Source organism: Podarcis melisellensis, assembly GCF_964234715.1.
Source record: "Podarcis melisellensis genome assembly, chromosome: 4".
Classification (NCBI taxonomy): Eukaryota; Metazoa; Chordata; class Lepidosauria; order Squamata; family Lacertidae; genus Podarcis; species Podarcis melisellensis.
This window is the reverse complement of record NC_138531.1, coordinates 71,023,142-71,046,398: the sequence shown is the minus strand read 5'-3', so window position 1 is coordinate 71,046,398 and position 23,257 is coordinate 71,023,142. Positions and strand designations below refer to the sequence as shown.

At 39.3% G+C, this 23,257-nt stretch overlaps 1 protein-coding gene across 36 annotated transcripts in view; it reads right to left on the bottom strand.

Annotated features, from left to right (window-relative positions):
* The window catches only part of ABI3BP (ABI family member 3 binding protein), a 140,680-nt gene that overhangs the window by 77,504 nt on the left and 39,919 nt on the right, over positions 1–23,257 (bottom strand). For 34 of the 36 annotated variants that reach the window (XM_081908358.1, XM_081908326.1, XM_081908337.1 and 31 more), the window contains exons 3-13: positions 21,681–21,749; positions 20,820–20,952; positions 19,146–19,327; positions 16,766–16,827; positions 9,100–9,151; positions 6,533–6,604; positions 5,993–6,076; positions 4,235–4,312; positions 2,276–2,350; positions 1,499–1,573; positions 551–673 (exon numbers count right to left, since the gene is read on the bottom strand). In XM_081908358.1, coding sequence (XP_081764484.1) covers positions 551–673; positions 1,499–1,573; positions 2,276–2,350; positions 4,235–4,312; positions 5,993–6,076; positions 6,533–6,604; positions 9,100–9,151; positions 16,766–16,827; positions 19,146–19,327; positions 20,820–20,952; positions 21,681–21,749 — 1,005 coding nt within the window. The remainder of the gene's footprint in view (positions 1–550; positions 674–1,498; positions 1,574–2,275; positions 2,351–4,234; positions 4,313–5,992; positions 6,077–6,532; positions 6,605–9,099; positions 9,152–16,765; positions 16,828–19,145; positions 19,328–20,819; positions 20,953–21,680; positions 21,750–23,257) is intronic. The other 2 variants (XM_081908330.1, XM_081908327.1) reach the window with 2 other exon arrangements.

The window sequence follows — 23,257 nt, the reverse complement described above, 5'->3', positions numbered from 1 at the left end:
CTTTCTTGGAGATTACTTTATTTCCTATTGTGAGCAATAAAAAACCAGTGAGCTTGACTTTAAATCCTTTTCTGTTCATACTCAGTATAATTCCTTACAATTTTAAACAAGTGCTAGCAATATATATTATATGAGCTTATTTTTCTTGTCTGACATCAATGATGTAAGGAACCATAGATTCACCTTGATACCCAAAGCTTTCCTTTCCATTCAGCAATAATAGCTTTGAATTAATTTCTCAGAGGCCACTTGTTCGTAAGATTCCTAACTCTCCATTATGCTTCACATTTAATTCCATCAAAGTATATTCTTCTTTATATACTCATCTTATTTAACTAGAACAATTATCTTTAAAATAATGAATGAGAAAGGTGCTTTGCAGGCTTTGTAAAGTTGTGATGATCAGCTTTAATTGAAACAGGTTTACTTATTGATGTCCATACATTGCCCACCACCACATTGCAGTGATTACTTGCTTATTATACAACAGTCATGACTTCAGTAATACAATAAAAAAAAATCTCTTTAACATATATGCACCTACACATACCAGAGGTAGCCTTCAGCAGCCCTGTGTCTGCAGCAGAAATACTATGTACAGAGTATTTATCCTGTGTGTCAAGTGGCAATTCAACCAAAGGTTTTGAAGACTCCACTTCCCTTTCAGTGTGAGCTAAATAAGAGAGAGTTGACATCCTTTCTTTAGACAGGATACTATGGCCACATTATGCAAAGCAGGACAGGTTGATGAAGACAACTTCACAAAGATAATATTTTGTCTTCAATGGAGCTTCCAGACTTCCACTATCTTTGGGTGGTATTCAGCCACATACCTGCAGATTCAGGTTGCACAATTAAAGCTGATTTTTTACTCTTGTGTAACAAACCTGCTCCTCTCCTCAAAAAATAAAATAAACCAGACTGCTAGCGACAAGGAAGGATAATGATTGCTTAATGCAACTCTTTGAACAAATCACAACGCATACTCAATAAATAGCCAACATTGTCTGCAATGTGCAAACACATCAGGATAAATGTTCAATAAACAGGTCACCCAGAAGCATCCTTTGTCTCACTACTTGAATAGCCATGATGTATTTTGCTGAAGAAAAATTTATTTTTTTAGTTGACAATACAAAAAGACATTAAATATCTCTCCCAGCTAGCAAGCATGTTTTCCAAAATCACTGAAAGAAACACTGAAGAAGACACTAAAAAGCATCAGAGACCACAATCTTATGCATGCTTCCTTAGCTTTAAGTCACACTAAATTCAATATTGAGCAAACAGGTATAGGATCACAACTATATTTCAAGAATGCTCCAAGAATACAGGAAGCTGGTGCAAAACTGATTGCATTCCCCTGCATGGCAGTAACTACTTGCTTATCTATTATGTAGCAGTTGATTCTGTTTCATATGTATGCACCCACACATATCAGAGGTAGCCTTCAGTAGCCCTAGGTCTGCAATGGAAATGCCATAAACAAAGTATTTACCCAGTGTGTCAAGTGGCAATTTAGGCAAAGGAGTTTTATTAAGTTTTGAGGATTCTGGTTCACTTTCAGAATGAGCTTTAAAAAAGAAAGAGAAAAGGGTTAATATTATTTCTTTATTGGAACGAGGACACCACATTCTGCTAGCACAGCAGTTACAATTCTACCATAATGTTCCTAAAGCGCTGTTATCAAAAGTTGGTCACATTGAGTATGTGGGGTATTATGCAGCCTCATATAACCAACATGCTTAACTGTAATTAATGCATGAAGGGGTTAAGACCATAGAGTAAGCTGTCCTGCCAGGCTAAGCAAGGTCACATTCCCTCACCTTGGGAGGAAATGTTACCAAATTCTTCTTCTTTTTCTACTTCCACCATATGAACCTGACCAGTAAGGATGTCTAAGATGGATGCTCTGACTTAGCAAGGCTTCTGCAAGCCATCTTTGTGTCGCTATACAAAAAATATAGAAACTCTTACCACTTTTTGAAACTAAGTTGTACTGTCCTTTTTTTTTTTTTTGCTGCTGTATGGAAAAGCACATGGATCTGACCTTTGAAGAGTTTGTAAGTAAACCATTTTTAACTTACCAAACATGTAGTCTCTTTCTCTGCAAAGGGGAAGTGGGGAGTTTTGAAAGAAACTTAGAAGGGAACATTTAAAAGATCTAATAGCCTATAGTTTCACGCTTTACTTTGCTGCATGTTTTGTGATTTTAAATCTCTGCAGGGGCTCTCTCACTAAATAGTACTTGCAGCACAGGAAGGTTGTATTTTACCTGGAGAGCTCTTTGTTTCTTCTGAGGCACTGGCAGCTGTAGGTTTGCTGCTTCCCCAGTCTAGTTCAGTCATAGCTGCAAGATTTTAAAAAGTCAGCATAATTCTTAGTGTAGGGTAGGATATCCAAGTATAATTGAATTAGGTCAAGCAGCATGTAATAAAAGAAACCTCATTTCAGAATATAAGATCATTGTTAGACATTTAAAATCCTTTGATCATTCAATCAAGTAAGGGCATGTACAAGTATTTATAAAACACAGCATATTGTGCTTTCTTTCAAAGTAATTTCTCCTTGTAAATAGGCAAGGGTATAGCTAACAATAGCCAGTCCCACTGTCATGCAAGTCAAATAGAAACCATTCCAGTGATCATTTTGGATTTATGCAAGGGAACAATTCATTGGTGGTTTGAGTAATTTAAGAGACCAAGTTAGAGGAGTGAAGAAATATCAGAAAGCGTGAAGAGATCAAATAATGGAAAAGTACATTTATTGTGTTTTGAAAAACAAATAAGAAAAGGATGAAATTGTTCTACTAATGAAAGGTCACCAACATCATTTTCATATAAGTTTAAAAACTTGATAGTGAACTGAATATTACACTGAGCATAAAAGCACATACAGTGGTACCTCGGGTTACATACGCTTTAGGTTACATATGCTTCATGTTACATTCGCTTCAGGTTACAGATTCTGCTAACCCAGAAATAGTACCTCGGGTTAAGAAGTTTACTTCAGGATGAGAACAGAAATCATGCTCTGGTGGCGTGCTAGCAGCAGGAGGCCCCATTAGCTGAACTGGTGCTTCAGGTTAAGAACAGTTTCAGGTTAAGAACGGACCCCTGGAATGAATTAAGTACTTAACCTGAGGTACCACTGTATACAGTATTTCACCAGAAATGTACGGTCACTGAAACTCCATGAAATAGTTTTTTCAGCTTGTGATTGAAAACCATTCACTCAATTTCCCCTTAAAGAAAAAATATCTGGATAATTGTAGTGGCTACCTAAGACTCTGTAGAAAAGATAGAACAGTGCATCCTGCCCACCTCTCCATCTCCAAGAAGGGATATAGCTGGTTCAGCAGCTATATCCCAAGTTATTGGAAGTTATTTACTACCAAGTAAATAACTACCAAGTTATTGGATGTTATTTACATAACCAATGGCAATGCTGGATCTAAAAACCAGCCGCAAGCTGTTTATGTCTGATTAATGTGTCCAATTTCCCTGTATACCCCTTTTTTAAACCAGTGTTCTAAAAGATATCCATCATCTTCTGCTTCATAGTTTGCCTCTTCCATGTTACTGAAACAACTAGCAGTGCAGGCACCTCAGCTATCAAGCAGGCTGTTCCATCTGTAACAGTTTGTTCAGTATACAGAAGTGTAAGAGTATTAGATGGGAGTGCAGTTGACCTCTGTAAAGGTTTAATAAGTGCAACACACCAACAGAATATTAAATGAGCTTCCAAATCAGAAAATTTTTGAAGTTTATAACTCATATAAAAAGAATACGGCTGTACAGTGGTACCTCGGGTTAAGTACTTAATTCGTTCTGGAGGTCCGTTCTTAACCTGACACTGTTCTTAACCTGAAGCATCAGTTCAGCTAATGGGGCCTCCTGCTGCTGCTGCGCCGCCGGAGCACGATTTCTGTTCTTATCCTGAAGCAAAGTTCTTAACCTGAGGTACTATTTCTGGGTTAGTGGAGTCTGTAATCTGAAGCGTATGTAACCTGAAGCGTATGTAACCTGAAGTACCACTGTATAGAGATGCTGAGGGAAATAGTTAACATGCAGGAAAATGAGAATACTTCAATACATTTTGCCTAACTGATGTAAGCTCAGTTTTATGTAGTATTTTATTAATGTGGTCTAAATAAATGAATGAATTGTTAATTGAGCACACAATCTAATTAAAATAAAATAAACAATAGAAATAAACAGAAAAAAATAATCACCAGGCTGGGATTGGGGAGAGATTTCTTGTACTTCTGGTGTCTTGGATTCCGCAGGCCATTCCTGGGTTTCATTCTTAGCTTTTTAAAGAAAATGTAGGATTTAGTAAACACATATATTATCCATTACAACTACAGAGATTGTGACAAGAAGCAAAGGATCTAAATCTTTGGAAAGTAAATTTCCCAACTTCTCATTGTTCTGCTTTTCTTAATAATAATTGACCCAGCATGACTACCATAAACACTAACATCCCTGATGTCGCCAGTGGTCTCAAAATGGGAGACAGTTGAACACCCCTTCCAAACCAGACCACATCATAATAGTGTTTTACATTAGCTAGTCTGATGGACCTTGGTACATGCACAAGTGAGTAAAGGAAAAATTCAAAACCACTAATTTTCAATTTTTCAGAAGGCAAGCATTAGCAAACGAAGTTAGGATACCACAACCACAAATTTCAGGATACTGAACTTCATCTGCAAATTATTATTTTGAATTTTCTCATTAAATGGCAATTCAGTGTCTCATCAACTTTGAAGCCTGAACAGAAGATGGTCTTCCCAAATACTGTCATTTTTTAAAAAAAACACGTTACTGATTTTCAGAAAACCACAACAAACTCAAGAACCCTGTAGAGTCAATTAATCACCGGGATTCACCCCTATTTTTCTGTAAGTCCTTTCACACCAAAATATCTTTCTGTATTGTTTCTCAGACATTTAGTTCCTTCCTGCTTCTTCTCCTAGTCAGTTGGTGTTTAACCTCATAACTCCACATGTAAGCTTCTACTCAGAATGTAGGAGTAATAAACCTTGTTTATTTATTCCTTCAAACAGCATTCTTAGCAGACTGTTTATTTCTGTACTCTGCTGCAATATATATGTGGAGCCCCAACAATGTTGTCTTGTAATATAATTCCATCTCCGTAAAATCTTTTAGACAAAATTGACTAAATAAAGGGTATGTTCACCTAAGATTCCATAGTCTTTCCAAACATTTTGAATCTATTGACTTAGTTAATTTAACAGGCAAATGTGATGCGCCATCAAGGGATTATTTTAAGTGTGAGGCATCGTGATACCATTTATGTTCGGTATTCCTCATCTTTCATGAGCAAAATCTCTGAATGGTGCTTTTTTTGCCTAGTCTGTTTTCCTCCTAGTTAAGACAGTCTGTCATCTACTAAGCTTTTGATCTTGCAGGTCAAGTGGGTTTACCTGAAAAAGAAGAGTTTTGGGGGAAGAATTTTTGATATACGGTCCTAAACAGGACAACATATATTTAGACCATTCATGTATTTTAGACAATTTAATTTTGTAAAAAGAGATTTATATTTTAAACTTTCCAATTTATTTACCTTTTTAAAGATTTGTACACCCCTTTGCAGCCACCTTTGATCAGCTCATTGGTGCCAGCTATGAACTTTGCTTTAGGCAGGGAACAGCTCCATTTGGTGATTCCGGATCAGGAACTCCTGAGCGCGGCCAATCCCTGTCTGGTTTGCCAAATCAGTGCCAGCTGCAAATTCCACTTTCAGCAGGGATCAGCTCCAGTTGCCCCCTAGGCACTTTCAAATACTTGGTAACACAAGGCTAACAGGCTGTGTGATGGTCTCAGTGACCAATGGAGGAAGACCCACAGTGGTGAAACATTCCCACTCAATTTCCAAACATGGATGTCTCGCCATCTTGAAACGTCAGAAGCTGGGCAGACCTGATTTACATGCTTCCCAAATCCAGCTACTTGTTTCTGCTTACCCGGTTTTTTCTCTGGTCTTTCAGAGATATCCAGTGATGGCAGTTTCTGTCGTGTTCCATTGAAATCTGGTACAATAAGGTGCACTACACAGGAAGGTAAAGGAGTTGTTCATTCAGGAGTACTTTTTAAAAATTGATGTTTTTGAATAAAAACTAATATAAAGTGTTAGTGGTGTGGAGAGAGAGCAGTAGGGAAAGAAGTATAATCATGACGAAGGTACTAGTTTCATATTGTAAGTACTACAACCTCCTTAACAGCCCCAACCAAGTTCCCATGCAAGCATTTTACCTTTATGGAAAACATTTTTTACTTACTTGCTGAAGACATGTAAAGGATTGTCCCCACTTTACTCTTAAAGAATGATAACAACAATGTAGCTACCAGCAGTTTTAAGAATATACCTTTCCTTATCTCTCTCTGCTCAGATACAGTAGTAGTAAGAAAGATGCAAAGCAAATAACTATAAGAAAAGAGAAAACTCTAAAAGATAAGGGTTGAAGGTGAACCCTGGTGCACCTGTCTGGAATATTCTGGAATACCTAGTATTGGTCCTGCTAATGGAGCCTTCTCTGGGATTTTAGATTGTGCCCGATGTGTGACATTTTGAAGTACTGTGAAAACAAGAATGGAATGGAACAATTCTCATTATCTACATTGTCTCTAAGTTGCTGCAAAATTACAAATCAAATTCTCTCACACACATGATCAGTACTTGTGACAATATGCAGCCAATTTCAGTAAGGTCCATTAATACAATACCATCAAGTTAAGTAAAGAGACAGATCTAAATGTCAGCAATGAGAAGAATAGAGTCCATTTGATTAGGCAATAAGGAAACCACAGGGGATTTTAATGAAAGTAGTTTCAGTGGAGAGAAAAAAAGGCAGACGCCAGGTTGCAGGGATCAAAATAAGAGTTGGAAGAGAGGAAGTCAAGGCTGCATAAATTTGCTCGTTTATTACATTTGCATGTCACCGATCCAACCACAATTATCAGGGCAATTAACATAAATAAAATACAATTCACAAATAAAAAATACAGAAACCAAAACAAATCTCCAAAGCAAAAAAAGTCCAGAGAAAGACTTCAGCTAAAATCAACATAAAACATAGCAGCTAAAAAAAATGTAAACAATTAAAACCAGCACATAAACCAGCAATTGGAAACTTGGTGTACAAGTGAAGTGCCAATGGCTCATAATGAAAAGGCAGCAAATATGCCAGGTGAGCCTCTCTGGGGGGAGATATTCCATAAAACACTACCATATGTCAGGTGTTTTGAGATAAATGCAGATAGAACCTCATTAACTCCATCCATTATTCCCTTCTAACTGATTGAAGGGGGGTCATAAGAATGGGGGAAATGGTGGTGTATTCGAAGGAAGTGTGGAAAGAGAGAAGAGACAGGTTGCTGGTGTGGTAGTGGAATAACCACAGAGTAGATGGCTGATAGGAGTGGAAAGGGTCAAGGGGAATTGAAGACAGATTAAACTAAGGAACAAGTGTGGCCATCACAACAGGAGCACTACCACCATGCAAATACATGAGAAAATATTAAGAAATGGGGCCCAAAATACATGTTTGGGTTAAAAGCTGGTCCTGGGTCTGAAAAGGTTGACCATACAAGGAATAAATGGTTCTCAGAGATGGCGGGGTTTTCAGAAGGAATCCAAGATTGTAAGAACACCTCTCTGGATGAGGCCATCTACACTGCTTCCATAGTGGCCAACCAGATGCCTGTGGGAACCTGCAAGCAGGATGAAAGCAGAAGAGTACTCTCCCATGGAGGTGGACCATAGCCATCCTGGCTAGTAGGCAGGAGCAATATAGTAAGAAAGGTAGGTAAAGAGCTTAATACAAATAACTTCATTTTTTAACTGAAAGAGACAAGGATCCAAGCAGATTGTGGGCCCTTCACAGGACATCAAAAGAAGAGAAGAAACATAGATTATTATTAGATGATGCACAGATCAATGTGCTGCCTGGCCAAGAGAAGGAGAGTAGGAATTTAAAATGGACAGGCGGCCAAGCCTTTGTGTTTCCTCCTAAAGACGTTAGCATCATGAGATCATCAATAAAGTTGTTGTTGGATAGAAGGGCAGTAGAGGCTAATCTATTAGGCGAAACGGGACACTCCTCCATGAGCCTCAGTCTGCAATCAGTTTTCGGCCACTGACTGCTGAAGCTGTCAATGCACTGACTACATGTTGGATAGCCACAAACACAGTGATTCAGCTGTTGTGCCAGAAACAAGCTTTTGATGTGCACTTCATACCTCCCATTTTTGAGAAGGCAAAGGAATACATTGTTGGTTTCAAGTACCCCAGCTAAGACTGATGTGATCTAAGCCTGTGCATGGAAAGAAACAAAGAAGCAGCTTTTAGAGAGTGGGTCTTCAAAAGAGGTAACAGTCTTCGGTTCTGGAAAGTGCCTTTTGGATCTCCCTCTTTGGGAGACTGATGTAGGGCAATGTGACTGCTGTTGGAGTATCTAAGAGGTCTTCTACTTATGTCCCATGTGTAAATAAACTGAAGTATATCATAATGCTTTTATTCTCCAGTAATCTGTCCTCTCAAAGGAATCAAATCCAGATTACTCTGTTCCTATTCAAGGTTTAACTTTAGGTGTCCCACAATATGTTTCCAGGTTCCAAAATTCCATTTGACCTATACAGAACTGGGCTCTTGGAATGGATTTAGCCATATGAAATGCTGTATTGCCCTGGGGTTGTGCCCCTAGGACAGTTTGGTGTGCATCTTCAAAATCTTTCCTTTTTTTGCAGCCAAAAGATATAATGCAGACTGCCAACAGGATATGGACTTGGTTGTTGCCAAAAATATTAATTTAACCCAAGATTTTTTTTTTTCTTTTCTGCAGGGATAAGAAGTCATGTTATAAGAACTGATCAGAATGAGTTAAGTCTTGCATTCAGTGTGACAATGGAATTCGGTTAAAAGGATTAGTTTTCAGAATGTTTCCTCCAGTCTTAAAACAAGAATATTCCTTTCTGTTCACGGACCCTCCCCCAACACACCCCAATTATTTTCATGTATAAAGAAATGTCTTCCATTCTATGGAAATCAAGTATGAGAAGTCATACACATTACCTTGTTTGATTACTGTGTAAGGAAGCTGAACTTTTGAATCTGCTGGTATAAACTGGAGAGGAAAAGAAAACATTCTATAAAAATACGAATGTTACTCGCTTTTTCTTGAGGTGGCAAAATAAGTTTTTCCTAAAGCTCAGTTGTCCCAAGAATGGACATATCTTCCAAGTGCAAAGCAAAATAATACTGCTGCTTCAGTTTTATCTAGCTATACAGCCAGTACATGTTTAACTTCATAAATACAAATGACCCATGCTGTCCTGGCTGCTAACAGCCTAGCAGGACAACCTATGGCTTTTGATTGCTGAATCTGCCAAGCCAATGCACTATCCATGCAGTGGATAGCCATAAAAACAGGGGTTCAGCTTTGGCACCAGAAAACAAATTTTGATGTGCATTTCATACCCAAGTGCTACCATAAGGTAACCAGATTTTATTCAATGAATCCGGGGACACTTTTCAACTTCAATGGATTTTGTATGGGGACTGATTTGTAAATCCGGGGACTGTCCCTGGGAAACGGGGACGTCTGGTAACCTTATGCTACCACCCAATTTAGACAAGGCAGAGGAATATATTGTTGCTTTGAAGTTTCAACCACACAGAGGCAACATCCCACCTGACATGATAGAAACTGGATTTTGGATTTGGCAATTGTATAGTGTGTTTTTATTTGATAATGATTGCTTTCCAACAGAATAAAAAACTCTTTGTCTTTACAAGGAAAATAAGATCCATCGTCTTAAAAAACTAGCTTTCTGTGTTAAAGAAGTGGCAAACTTCAGCTCTCTCCTATTGGACCTTCTGGATAGCCACTGCTTTAGGCAGCTCCCACAGTCAACATTTTAACTGTAGAAAGTCTGGAAAATACAAGAAATGCCAGAAATGTGGAAAACAGCAATAACTCTTCTCTGAGTATAAGGCTAATGTAAGAATGTAAGGGAACACATGCATTCTGTCCATTTTTCAGTATGGGGATGTGTATACATTAAAATGGCAAACTTATCACATGCACCAGAACTATAATTCTATATGGATTTGCAGTCCAAACAGACCCTGTCCTGGCCTTGAAGAGCAGCTTTTTATGGGGTACCAGAGGTAAAGGGATCTGGAATAGCCCAGGTGCTCCTTTAGATCCTGTCCATAATTTGGAAACAAGTGCACTGGGCATGATCCACCAGGAGTATGGCACTTGTTACACTTTTCATTAACTTTTCCACGTGGCAGACTTGGGAATTATGGTGCCCCATGCATGGTCCAAAATTGGCAACCCTGCCCTCACTCTGCCCCCCACCCACAGGTGGGCAAGGAGGCACCTGGCTTTGGGAAGGAGGCGCAAAGGGTGTGGCAGGTTCAATTACAAAACAGCTTTAACAGAAGAATCAAGATTTTGCAATTTGATCTTAAACAGGCCTGAAATGGTTAGACCCCAGCACAGAATGAGAGTAAAACTGCCACATAACTTGGTGATAATTGTACAAGAATCTAATATAATTATTTGTGGTCAGCAGGCATATGGGCAGAAGGGAAATGGTTGTTTTTCTACATCTGGTTTTCAGAAGCTTGTCAAAAAGGCTTCCAAAACAGCTAGGTTATGAGACCGCAGGTTCAAAAAATGATAAAAGCATAGGAAACAACTATTTACACTAGAAATAATAAGAATTATATATCAATAGTTGGAGCAGAAGTTAAGTATCTGTGTTAACCCAGTTTCTGCTCAAAAGACTCTTTCAATCTTGAAAATGTTTCCTTCATTCTTAGTCCCAGTTGATAGTTAAGTATATTATTTAGGGAACTTTGTAACAAAGCTGGAAGCAGCTCCTAATTTTTATTTACTTATCTCATTTCCTCCTAAAGGGAAAGGAAATTCTGACATAATGTTAAAAGACCTTTGGCATTCCCAGGGATCAGGCACCAGCCTGGCTGTAGATACTGTAGTTGTAAGAATTACCTGACTCAACCCCAGACTATAAATCAGGTTGTGTAACTAAGTCTACCTACAATATAAGGTGCAATGAAAGCATGATTTGATGTTCAGAAGACATCTAAAAATTAAACAAACATGGTTATCGCAAAGAGAGGATACATTATGCAATATCATAATTTAAACTGACAGCTTTACTGATTGATGGGAGGTTTGTTAAGCTTTTATTTCACAGAGAACAAATATGAGAAATGAAGGACTTAAAGACACTACTGCAAGTATATAAAAAAGCAAAGAATCCTGTGGCATCTTAAAGAGTAACAAATAATTATGACTTAAGCTTTCATGACTACAATCCACTTCATCAGATGCATAAAATGTAATCCTCAGGCACATATTAAAAAGTGAAAGTTGGAATTAAATGGCAATGAAATTGAAAAAGTACAGTCTGACAATTAAATTAGAACTTAGATTCATGCAAAAAGAACCCTCCTGAGTGAACCCTTCACAGTAGCAGTAATTAGTGATAACATAACTACAGTATGTTAGCATTGCTGAGTAAAAACCATACAGTGGTTCCGCTCCTTCCTCCTGGGCCGTGTTCAGAAAGTGGTGGGGGGGGGGATGAGTGTTCAGACCCCTGGGCTCTCACTTGTGGGTGGTTCAGGGTTCTGTCCTCTCCCCCATGCTTTTCAACATCTACATGCAGCTGCTGGGAGAGATCATCAGGGGGTTTGGGCTGGATGTTCATCAGTATGCGGATGATACCCAGCTCTACGTCTCTCTTAAATCAGAACCAGTGAAGGCGTTCAAGGTCCTGTGTGAGTGTCTGGAGGCAGTTGGAGGATGGATGGCGGCTAACAGATTGAGGTTGAATCCTGACAAGACAGAAGTACTGTTTTGGGGGGGACAGGAGGCGGGCAGGTGTGGAGGATTCCCTGGTCCTGAATGGGGTAACTGTGCCCCTGAAGGACCAGGTGCGCAGCCTGGGAGTCATTTTGGACTCACAGTTGTCCATGGAGGCACAGGTCAAATCTGTGTCCAGGGCAGCTGTTTACCAGCTCCATCTGGTACGTAGGCTGAGATCTTATCTGCCTGTGGACTGCCTTGCCAGAGTGGTGCATGCTCTGGTTATCTCCCGCTTGGACTACTGCAATGCACTCTACGTGGGGCTACCTTTGAAGGTGACCCGGAAACTACAACTAATCCAGAATGCGGCAGCTAGACTGGTGACTGGGAGCGGCCGCCGAGACCATATAACACCGGTCTTGAAAGACCTGCATTGGCTTCCAATACGTTTCCGAGCACAATTCAAAGTGTTGGTGCTGACCTTTAAAGCCCTAAACGGCCTCGGTCCAGTATATCTGAAGGAGCGTCTCCATCCCCATCATTCTACCCGGACACTGAGGTCCAGCACCGAGGGCCTTCTGGCGGTTCCCTCACTACGAGAATCCAAGTTACAGGGAACCGTGCAGAGGGCCTTCTCGGTAGTGGCGCCCTCCCTGTGGAATGCCCTCCCACCAGATGTCAAAGAGAACAACAACTACCAGACTTTTAGAAGACATCTGAAGGCAGCCCTGTTTAGGGAGGCTTTTAATGTTTGATGTAGTACAGTATTTTAATATTTTTTTTGCAAGCCACCCAGAGTGGCTGGGGAAACCCAGCCAGCTGGGCGGGGTATAAATACTAAATAATAATAATAATAATAATAATTATTATTATTATTATTATTATTATTATTATTATTATTATTATTATTATAAAAAAAATATTCAGGACCAAATTAATAGAATCTTTGAAAAGTTTTAATTAGGGATGGAAGGATCTGCCAATTTTTGTTCTCTCTGTTTGTTATATTTCTGATCTTAAATTAATTTTTCACATTTCTATGATGTGGATAAATCACTTCTGTGATTTTTTTTTAAAAAAACCTCATGAAAATTCTTCAACATTTGAGTGTGAATTTCTCCTAACCCACAATTTTTGTATGTGGTTTTTCACAACATAGTCCATTTTTGTATATTTTCACGAATATCTTCCTTTGTTGCATAATTTTTTACCCAATATATCCATTTTTGTAAATCTTGTTTGGCTGGAGAATTTCACTGCAAAATTCAAGTGTGATTTTTGGATGGCTGTGTTTCAGTTCTTATATTGTTTCAAAGTGTGACTTGCATGGATTTAGGTTTGAATGCAAACTGAATCAAATTTCTCCTAGCTGTAATTTAGCAGTTTCATGCTGGTGTTTCCTATTGAAGTTCATTTGTTCAAGGATGGCCATAAACAGGGTTGCCATATTTCAAAAAGTAAAAACCAGGACACCCCAAAAGTTGTTGGTTGTTTTTTTAAAAAACAAAAGATAATAGTAATAAAACAATTATTAAACAATTATTAACATCAATTTCTCAGAAATTCCCCCCAGACATCCATTCCGCTGGGGAACCTTCTTCAGCCCAAGGGCCACAATCCCTTCTGGATAACCTTCTGGGGGCCACATGCCAGAGATGGGAAGGGCTAAAGGCAAATGTAGCTGGAGCAATAAATATGATTTTTGGCTTTGAACACTACGAGTTTCTTCACTATCCTCTCTATCCTCCACTCAGACAAGCAAGGAGCATTGTCAAAGGACACATTCCAGCCAGGCAAAATCACTTATGGAAGGTGCAAAACAAACTGATGAGTGGCCCAGGAGGGTGTTTTGCCTGGGGAGAGTCCCAGGCCTGAGATTCTAGAGCTGGCTAAACATTACTGTAAGATTTGTGTTCTTTTATTCATTTGCATAGGGACTGCTGACCTATCTGTCCTACACAGAATACAGACGGAGATTGATGTGCCATAAGATTATATGTGACAGAAAAATGGGAGATTAATGGAAGTGAGCACTGCATAACTAAGAGAAGATTAGTTGTACAAGCAGTGCCAGAAACCAGACATATTGACTCCTGATTGTATGCCTAATGCACTTAACCATCTATGTTTCACGTTCCTCTGGTTTGGCAAAAACATAGAAGAGTAGGAAGTAGCCATGTAGTTTTTGGCAGTCTTTTCTTTCTTTCTTTTTTGCTGACTTTTTGGGAAACGGCCAAAATAACATATATACATTTTAAAGATGCAAGACATCTCTTTTAAGTCAGGCCTGCTCCATTTGACTGGACAAATCTTTGAGAAAATCTTGTTTTTCTTTGGAGATAAACAAACAGAAGAAACTAAAGTTCCCGCCTTCTTGGTCAGAGAATCAAGTAAAGGACTCCACCTTGGAACTTGACATTATAAGACTGTTGCATCAGAATCAAGCAGAAGTGAAATACATCTTCTGACATTGTTTCCTTCTGCCTCTTCCATACCCATGGCTTATAGAATAAAATAAACAACAGACCAAAGGATGGCATGTAATTTTTACAGCTTTCCTATGACCCTGTATAGGGACGCGGGTGGCACTGTGGGTTAAACCACAGAGCCTAGGACTTGCCGATCAGAAGGTCAGCGGTTCGAATCCCCGTGACGGGGTGAGCGCCCGTTGCTCGGTCCCTGCTCCTGCCAACCTAGCAGTTCGAAAGCACCTCAAAGTGCAAGTAGATAAATAGGTACCACTCTGGCAGGAAGGTAAATGGTGTTTCGGTGCGCTGCTCTGGTTCACCAGATGCGGCTTAGTCATGCTGGCCACATGACTGGAAGCTGTACGCTGGCTCCCTCGGCCAATAAAGCGAGATGAGTGCCGCAACCCCAGAGTCGGTCACGACTGGAACTAATGGTCAGGGGTCCCTTTACCCTTTACCTTTATGACCCTGTATCTGGCTTGCAATGAGGTTAAGAGAGCAGAACTGGATGAAGAATGTTTTAATTCTTTCTCACACAACTTAGAAACTTGACATTTTGTATACATGCAGACAAACGTACCCCGATTCCAAAAATGCACAACCACACACTGAAAAATAGGACATGTCTCTGGTTCAAACCTCTGAGTTAAACTACATCCCAAAATGATTTAACATTTTCCCACATGAGCCACGAAGCTGAAATTCAGTTCACATGCAATGGCACTCTCTTTAGTTCTTTATTAGTTACATTTAGTTAATTGTTAGAATAGTATGAAAATGCAATATTTACAGTGAACATTGCAATAAGCAGTATTCTTAACAAGCCAATCCACATATGAGATAGAATGTTGGGAGATTTGCCTATCTATCATTGAATGATCTAATCTCACCAATCACTGGTGCTGGGCCTGCTGTGAATTCCAGTATTATGAGGGAGAAAATCTTTGCTCTATCCACTTTCTCTACACATGCATAACCTTAAACACTTTTATGTGTCACCTCTTACTTGCTTTTTACCTAAACAAAAAAGCTGCCAAATATTTAAACTTTCCTCATAAGGGAGTTGCTCCACCCTTTTGATCATTTTAGTTGATCTTTTGTGAATCTTTTCCAGCTCGACGATATATTTTTTGAGGTGAAGTGATTGGAAACGTACATACTATTCCAAGTGAAGTCACACAGTAGGTTTGTAATGATGGCAAATTCATTTTGATTATGATATTAGCAGTTCTATCTAACTATGCAATTCTGTTCTGGCATTGTTAGGCAGAAAAGCAGAGTAAAATCAGTTTGACACCTGATTTTCTAATTTACTCCCAACACTGATTCTCATAGCTGTCAAGTGTCCCTTATTTGAAGGGACAGTCCCTTATTCCAGAACCATGTCCCGCTGCTGTCCCTTATTGATGGATGTCCCTTAAATGTCCCTTAAATGATGTCCCTTAAATTTCAAAGGAAGCAGCTCCTCTCCTTTCCTCCCTGCTGTCCAGGGAGGAGGGAGGCTCCAACTGTGTTGCTTGGCTGTGTTGCTCACCCAATAAGAAGTCTAAGAACGACTGGAGGTGGAGCTTGCATGCCTTGTGTGTGGCTAGTTAATGCAAGCTGAGGGGGGTTTTGAATGCTGGATGCCATTTTGTTGCACGTGCTGCTGCAAACTTTGCAGTGCAAAGCCAGGCCGGGGAGCCATCTTAAGTTGAGGCTGCATAGGCCTTGTGGTGCATGTGATTCAGATTCTATTCAGTTGAACCTCTGGTTACAAAGTTGGTTGGACAGTGTTCTCGAAGCTACCAAAATGAGTTTGACCAGACTGCAGGAGGACAGGAAGACTGGAGTGCCTGGAACAGATGAGGCTGCAGGTCCCTTATTTTGGCTGCTGGTCCCTTATTTTCAAGGCTGCTGGTCCCTTATTTTCATATCTGTAAATTGACAGCTATGCTGATTCTATCAACAACTCAAATGTTTTTGACAGAAACAGTGGGGAAAACTTTGAAATTGATATAATCTATATCTGTTATCCATGCTTGTTGCAGAAATAGAATCAAACAAAGTCTTTCTACACTGTAAAAGCCCCCTGCCCCCGAGAGAACAGTATTTGTGTATCAAATTGCAATGATAAAGCAATTAAATACCACGTTTTTCCATCTCCAAAAATAATTCTCATCTGCCAAGGCTGGATTTGGTATAAATTTGATAAACTGCACCCAAAAATGCTACTAGGACAATTCAGTTTTCTGTGAAATTGCGATGGACAGGGTGTTTTTCTGATTTGAGGAAGTGAGAAGTACTTGTGTGTTCCTTGAGAGGATGTAATAATATTGTTTGCATAACGTTAGTTGAGAGAAAAAACAAAACCCCCAGAACTACCAGATTTGATATATTAGTCATTTATACAGTATTAGACCCTAAAATAAGCTTAGTTTCATACCTGAGTTGGGATTCTTGGTATTTTGTAATTATTTTGGAGTTGTCCATTTTCTTTGTTTTTACCTGGTTGAAAAACACAACAAAATTATTCTGCGTTTTTCAACACACAAAACCCCTTTTAATATTCAAACATAGGGAGATCTACTCCAGTTGGTCCCCAGTGTTTATGGCTGTTAACGATCAAACTGTTATTTATTCTCCTTCTATTTACATTCTCAACAGTATAGAGCTCCCACTTTTTGTCCAGTTCAGACATATAGAACAGTTCAAGGATAGGGAATTGACCCTCTTGCTCCATCAAAATATTTATTCTTGCACACAAAATCCACATTGAAAGCTTAACTATAGAACTGGCATATAAGTGACAAGTGACAAGACAGCATGCAGGCCTGCAGAGATTGGGAGCTCTATACATGTGGCTGGTTTGCTGGTTGGGACGAAGCCCAAAGACCTGTTTTTGGTTTAGTATTTGTAAACTGTATTTGAAGTATTTGTAAATTTTCTATTTTAATCTGAATTAATGTAGATTATTGTAGTGTGGGCTCAGCAATTAATATAGAAAATAGAGGACATTACACAGCTTGAGAAACATTCCATACAAACACAAAAGGTTTTCTACTGCATGCATGAAAGATTTTAAATCAGAATAAAACAAAAATGCATGTCATAAATAAAATGAAACAACCATAACCCAAATTAAGGAAGCAAATATGCTGCTTCAGAACCTACTGTATTTTTCCTTGTATTGGACGAGGTTTTTTGACACAAAAATCATGTAAAAAAACTGGGGTCATCCAATACACAGATACAGTGGTACCTTAGGTTAAGTAATTACTGTAATTTGTTCCGGAGGTCTGTACTTAACCTGAAACTGTTCTTAACCTGAAGCACCACTTTAGCTAATGGGGCCTCCTGCTGCTGCCGCACCGCCGGAGCAAAGTTCTTAACCTGAAGCACTATTTCTGGGTTAGCGGAGTCTGTAACCTGAAGCGTATGTAACCCAAGGTACCACTGTAGTGGCATGGAGGGAGATGCTGCTGCAAGAAGAGCGATCTGGGGATGCTGGCTGGCTGGCTGAAGCACAACTTCCCTCGATGCTGCTGAGAAAGGGAAGCACTCCCTATCTGCACAGGGGAAACGATCTAGGGAGTGTTTCCTGTCCGCAGCTGCATGGGGGGAGAGGCTCTACAACTTTGGGCCATCTCCCCTCATTTTCTTAAAACCTAGTCCCCCAAAATGGGGGGGGGGGTAATACACCTGGTGTCTAACAGACGGAAAAGTACGGTAGTTTTTTCAGGTGAATGAGCAGAAAAAGGGAATCTTCAATTATGTATGAAAGACAATGCCAAGCACTAACAAATGCTAGTACTGTAGGAATAGATGGATGTAACAAAATGGATATGATGCTATTTTGCCACATAAAATGGGAGAGAAAGCAATCCAAGGGAATTAGAGAACAGGAATTAGAGACATCCACTCTGATTTTGCAGGAGCAGAAATCAATAGTTGTCAAATTAAGAAAGGCTATTCAAAGTGCAATTAAAACATTAATCTGCTAGTTGTGATCAATAGAAAGAAAGAAATCCAGAAAGATCTGCAAACAGGAAACTTCTAATTAAAGGTACACGCACCCTGAACAGCCTCAACAGGACTTTGTTCACATTGGACAGGCTAGTGCTACATGTTATTGCGAACAACAACAATGAAGCAGGTTATTAAAATATGACATGTTGCACTGCACTGATTTGACTACAAGAAACCCTAGAGAAAAAGGCAGGTGTGAGTTCATGAAATGTCTCATAGTGCAGATTAATACTGGAGAGCAAACTAAATCTGTTTGGAGGCATGCTGTGATGTCAGATTTGTAAAAAAAAGAATTTAAAACCATCTCTAAATTTTTATTGATTCTCAACATGCAGTACAGTCAAGTGCAAGTCTTGACATTAATAATTTTAACGACTGCATAACATGCCAATAATCTGACCTTTCCCTTCAATAACATAGAGCCAAACTATGACATGATGAGACAGCTGTGCTTAAGTCTGCATCATGCATAGATGTAGGGAGTCTATTATTGCAATAAGAAAAGAGAGCACAGGGGATGTGAGTGAAACCCATGCACAGCCTGGCCATACCTTACTTTGCTCTGCTGCATTTAAATAATGGAAGTGAGCCTGGCAGAGGGAAGATTGCTGAAAGCAATAGCACACAGTACAGCAAGGCAGGAAATGGAAGGTTTCACTTCTTTCACCCATGTGCTCATTTTTGGGGGGTAAAGAATAGAAGCCACACCTACTTTATGTCTGAAAAGAGCTGACATGTGCATAAATGCCTACCCTGTAGCATCTTGTTCTGCTCAGGAAGAGATACACATTACTTACCAGGCACAGCCACTTTGTGATTGAAAATCTTGCTCCAGACCCCATTATCTGTATTGTCTTTCACTCCAAATTCATAAATTGTGTTGGGTTTCAGATTATCCACCACAGTTTCTGTTGTTGGACAAAGCTGGAGAACCCATTTCTTATTCTTGTCCTTTTCTCTGTAGCGGACTGTATAAAACCTAGTTGAGAAAAAGAAAATGGATACCTCTAATCAAAGGGGGAAATACAATTTAAAATAAGGTACTGTGGTGCTTTTTTCATTTAAGGAACAATAGGTGATGTAGTCAGTATCATTTTGCTTCTGGGATTCAAGACTGAAATTTACTATAGCCTTCCTGAGGATTCTCTATGCAAATATTTGATTCTCTGTTAGTTTAGACTCATTTCAGTCACTGGAAAGTGACTATTCTGAGCAGCCAAAATGACTATTTGCTTATTGCCACTATAGTAAAACCAAGCTCCACAGTTCATTAGAATAAACAAATATGGGTTTAAAACATTACTCAGTTGTACTGTCTAATCAACAGACACCATTAAGCAACATATCACAGATTTAACATTTAAGAAATCCAGAATTAGAATTTTTGATTTTGATAAATTTGACCTGAAAATCTAAGTAAAGCAACAGCTCTCATAAACTACTTTTCTAACAGAATGATAGTTGTTTAAAGCTTACTTTAATGCTTGATGTAAATCTGTTTCAACTACATGACTTCTCTAGAATTTCCCACCTTAAAAATATGCCCTAGTTTTCTAATATGCTTATTTTATTTCTTCCATGGAACTCATCAATCAATCAATCAAGGGGGGAAAGAATCAGCATTGATTTTAGTTGTTACTGCATCATGTTCATAACTGATTGGCCTCCAGGAATAAAAACATGAAGGAATCTTAAATGTCCTCTCAACTTATTCCAACTATGCCACTTAATTCAGCAGTTCTTACAGATTTAGCTTGATCTAATTGAGATTAAAATCAAGCCTGGCAGCATTTTGAGAGCAATATGAGGTTCATACAAGGAAAGCAATATGGATAAATGTGCCAACAGCTCTTAGGCAACAGCCACCTGATAAATTAAACTATAAATAACATAGAATTGTGACTTAGGAAAGGGAGACAGCAAGTCCAAAACTGTTACAGGAATTATTCCAACACTATTATTTGTGTCAATGTTCTCTACTTTCGATAGTCATCTCAAAAAGTAGTATGTTTGCCATGGCTGATCAGACTGTTGAAAAATACTTACTCTGCCATACATTCACATTTTTTTGCTGCTACTGCTCAGCTAATGCTCCCATTTTCCTTCATCTTCATTTCACAGCCCTCATTTAGTCTCACACCAATTCATCTGGCATGAGCAATGTGAATTTGTTTATTAGTACCTGTAACGTTATCATTCCACAGTAGCATTGTTGACAAAATAATGTGGACCACCACAGCCAACAGGCATTGTGTGCACCCATGGAAGAACCCCTTCAACAGTTGTTTTGTTCTGAGTGACCATCAAAAACGGCATAGAGTGTGTGTGAAGCAGGTGGCATAACCACAAGCTCAACTATCCTTCTGTGAATGCAGAATCCTTCCATTTAAAGAGCAGCAACTTGGAATCCAAGCCAAATGGGCAAAACACCATCCCCTAATCTTCATTAGCTGTATCTTTCAGTTGATTACCTGTCATTTGCACAGTTATTCATTGTGGTCCAATCATGTTTTGGGTTGACTAAGATCCCCCAGGACAAGAAGACCGAAGTTGGAGTTAAAGTGCCTATTACCAGCTGGAGGGGCTTTGGTGTATTTGTTTTACCTATGTAAGAAAACATAGAAAATTTAAACAATTTTATATATTAGAAGATGTATCTGAAGGGCCTGCATAACTTTTGACCCAACCATGTACTGTGGTCTTCCAGCAGTTCACCGGTCCTTTTTAATTTTTTTGGCAGATCACCCAAAACTGCACAAACAGGTGTGTGTGGGTGTGGGTGTGTGTAGAATGTGGCATAGCTGTAAACTGAATTCAGTTTAGTGTGTCACCTAATAGATTTGTATGCAATTTGATGTGTATGGTGCTTGCCAGAAAGACTACAATAGCATATAACCATGTAACCTGGTTAGAAGGTTAATACCACCTTCCGTTACTCAAGTATTTATTTCCATAGCATCTAAAATTTCAGGATCACCATTCAACATTCCAATGCTTCACATTGCCCCCCCCCCCCATGAATTTACATGCATGAGTAGAGGAAGCACAACATGGCGTTCCTCAGAGTGAAGGGGCCTAGGAAAGTACATATTCCATCACTGTTTATCTATGGCAGATAGACATTTCATCATCATCATTGAACATTAAAGGCCGTTGCGGAAATGTGTTGTACCACAGGCACACTCCCTGACTCCCTCATGGCACTATCTCAACGCTCAGGGGATATCTTGACATAAACACACAGAACTAGCAGAATTATTATCTGCCATCTCAAATAAATGTTTTCTCTTCTAACTGTTTATGGAAAAAAATGTTTAATACTGTTACAATACCTGAGCAGGGTTTCTTGTAATTTGGAACAGGTGCTGGCCTCACTGCAATCAAGTATCTTGGCTCTGCGTCTGGAAAGCATTAGGATGATCATTTGTAAAATCCAACAAACTTAAGAGTGTACATTGCACCTTATTATTACGTATGGCAGGGATGGAGAACCGTATGTTGGACTTAAATTCCCATCAGTCCCAGTCAGTATGGTCAATGGTTAGTGATGATGAGAGCTATAGAAGAACATCCACTCTCTCTGTTCCCAGTCTATGAGATGACAAGATTTTGATATGTTTTAAAAACAAAAACATACCTACTTATTGATTTGGATCCAAATGTGCCTTTCACCAGTGGGAGGGCACTACCACTTAGGCAAGGCATTTCCTTGCCTTCAATTCTGATTAATCCACTGCAACCCCTTGCACTCCATCCTATACCACTCCACAGCATCCTCTAACCACTAGGAGTTGACTTTGAGGGACATAGGGGGCTGCGAGGAGGAGGGAGAGGACGCAGGGAAACCCCACTGCACAAGCAGAGTTTCACCGTGCTCCCTAGATCAACCTCATTATAAGTAGTCATGTCATTTTCCTGCAAGTAATAAAGGTATGAGGGAAAAAGCTGAGGGTTAAGTAGGAATAGAAATACCTGAACTAACACAATAGTGATATACAGTGGTATCTTGGTTTTCGAACGTAATCCGTTACAGAAAACCATTCGAGTTGTGAAACGTTTGAAAACCAAAAAATCAATAGCTGACAGCTAGGCCTCAGGATCTTGCACTCAGCGGAAGCCGCATGGCATGTTCGACTTCTGAGGCGTGTTCAAAAACCGAAGCATTTACTTCTGGGTTTTGGGAGTCTGAAAACCGAAACGTTTGTCAATGGAGATGTTCGAAAACCGAGGTACCACTGCATACATTTTTAAGTAAGAAGAAATTTTTTAAGTAAGAAGAAAAAGAAGGAAAGAACATCTAAAGCAACAAGCTCTGAAGATATTAAAACAGGACTGTTTTGTTAGTTTAGAGATTTATGCCTTTGAATTAAGCAGCTATTGTGACATATAGCAATGAGTCAATTAACTATTATTTCAATTTTTAAGTGGATAAGCCAAAGTCTTAATAGTTTGGGGCAACATGGGACATGAATTTCTTGAGCTCATTCGAACTCACTCATCTGAAGCTCACGGGACAGTGATGAGGACAGGACCCTCCCATGACACCTTAGCACGTGGGCCTTGAAGGTGCTAGGATCAGGGCATATATCAATCAACTGAGCTGAGGAGAGCTTGCTGTAAAAGTTGGGCTTTACTGGCAGTAAAATGATGCCTACAGCAAATAGTTACCCATACTGGAAGTTGGGATTTAACATTAATAGGCAGTAATTAATCCGTTGCAGCTCTTTGCCAACAAAGTATCTCACCTCTTTATTACCAAGTCTGCTGAAAACACATTGGTCTAAAGAGTTAGACATGCTTAAGTCCATTTCAATGGGACCATGCCTAACTCTGTGTGGATTTGGTCTCTATAAAATGCTGCCCTTTGGGCTACTGACACATAAGGAAGCATGAAAAAAGCTAAATTTTA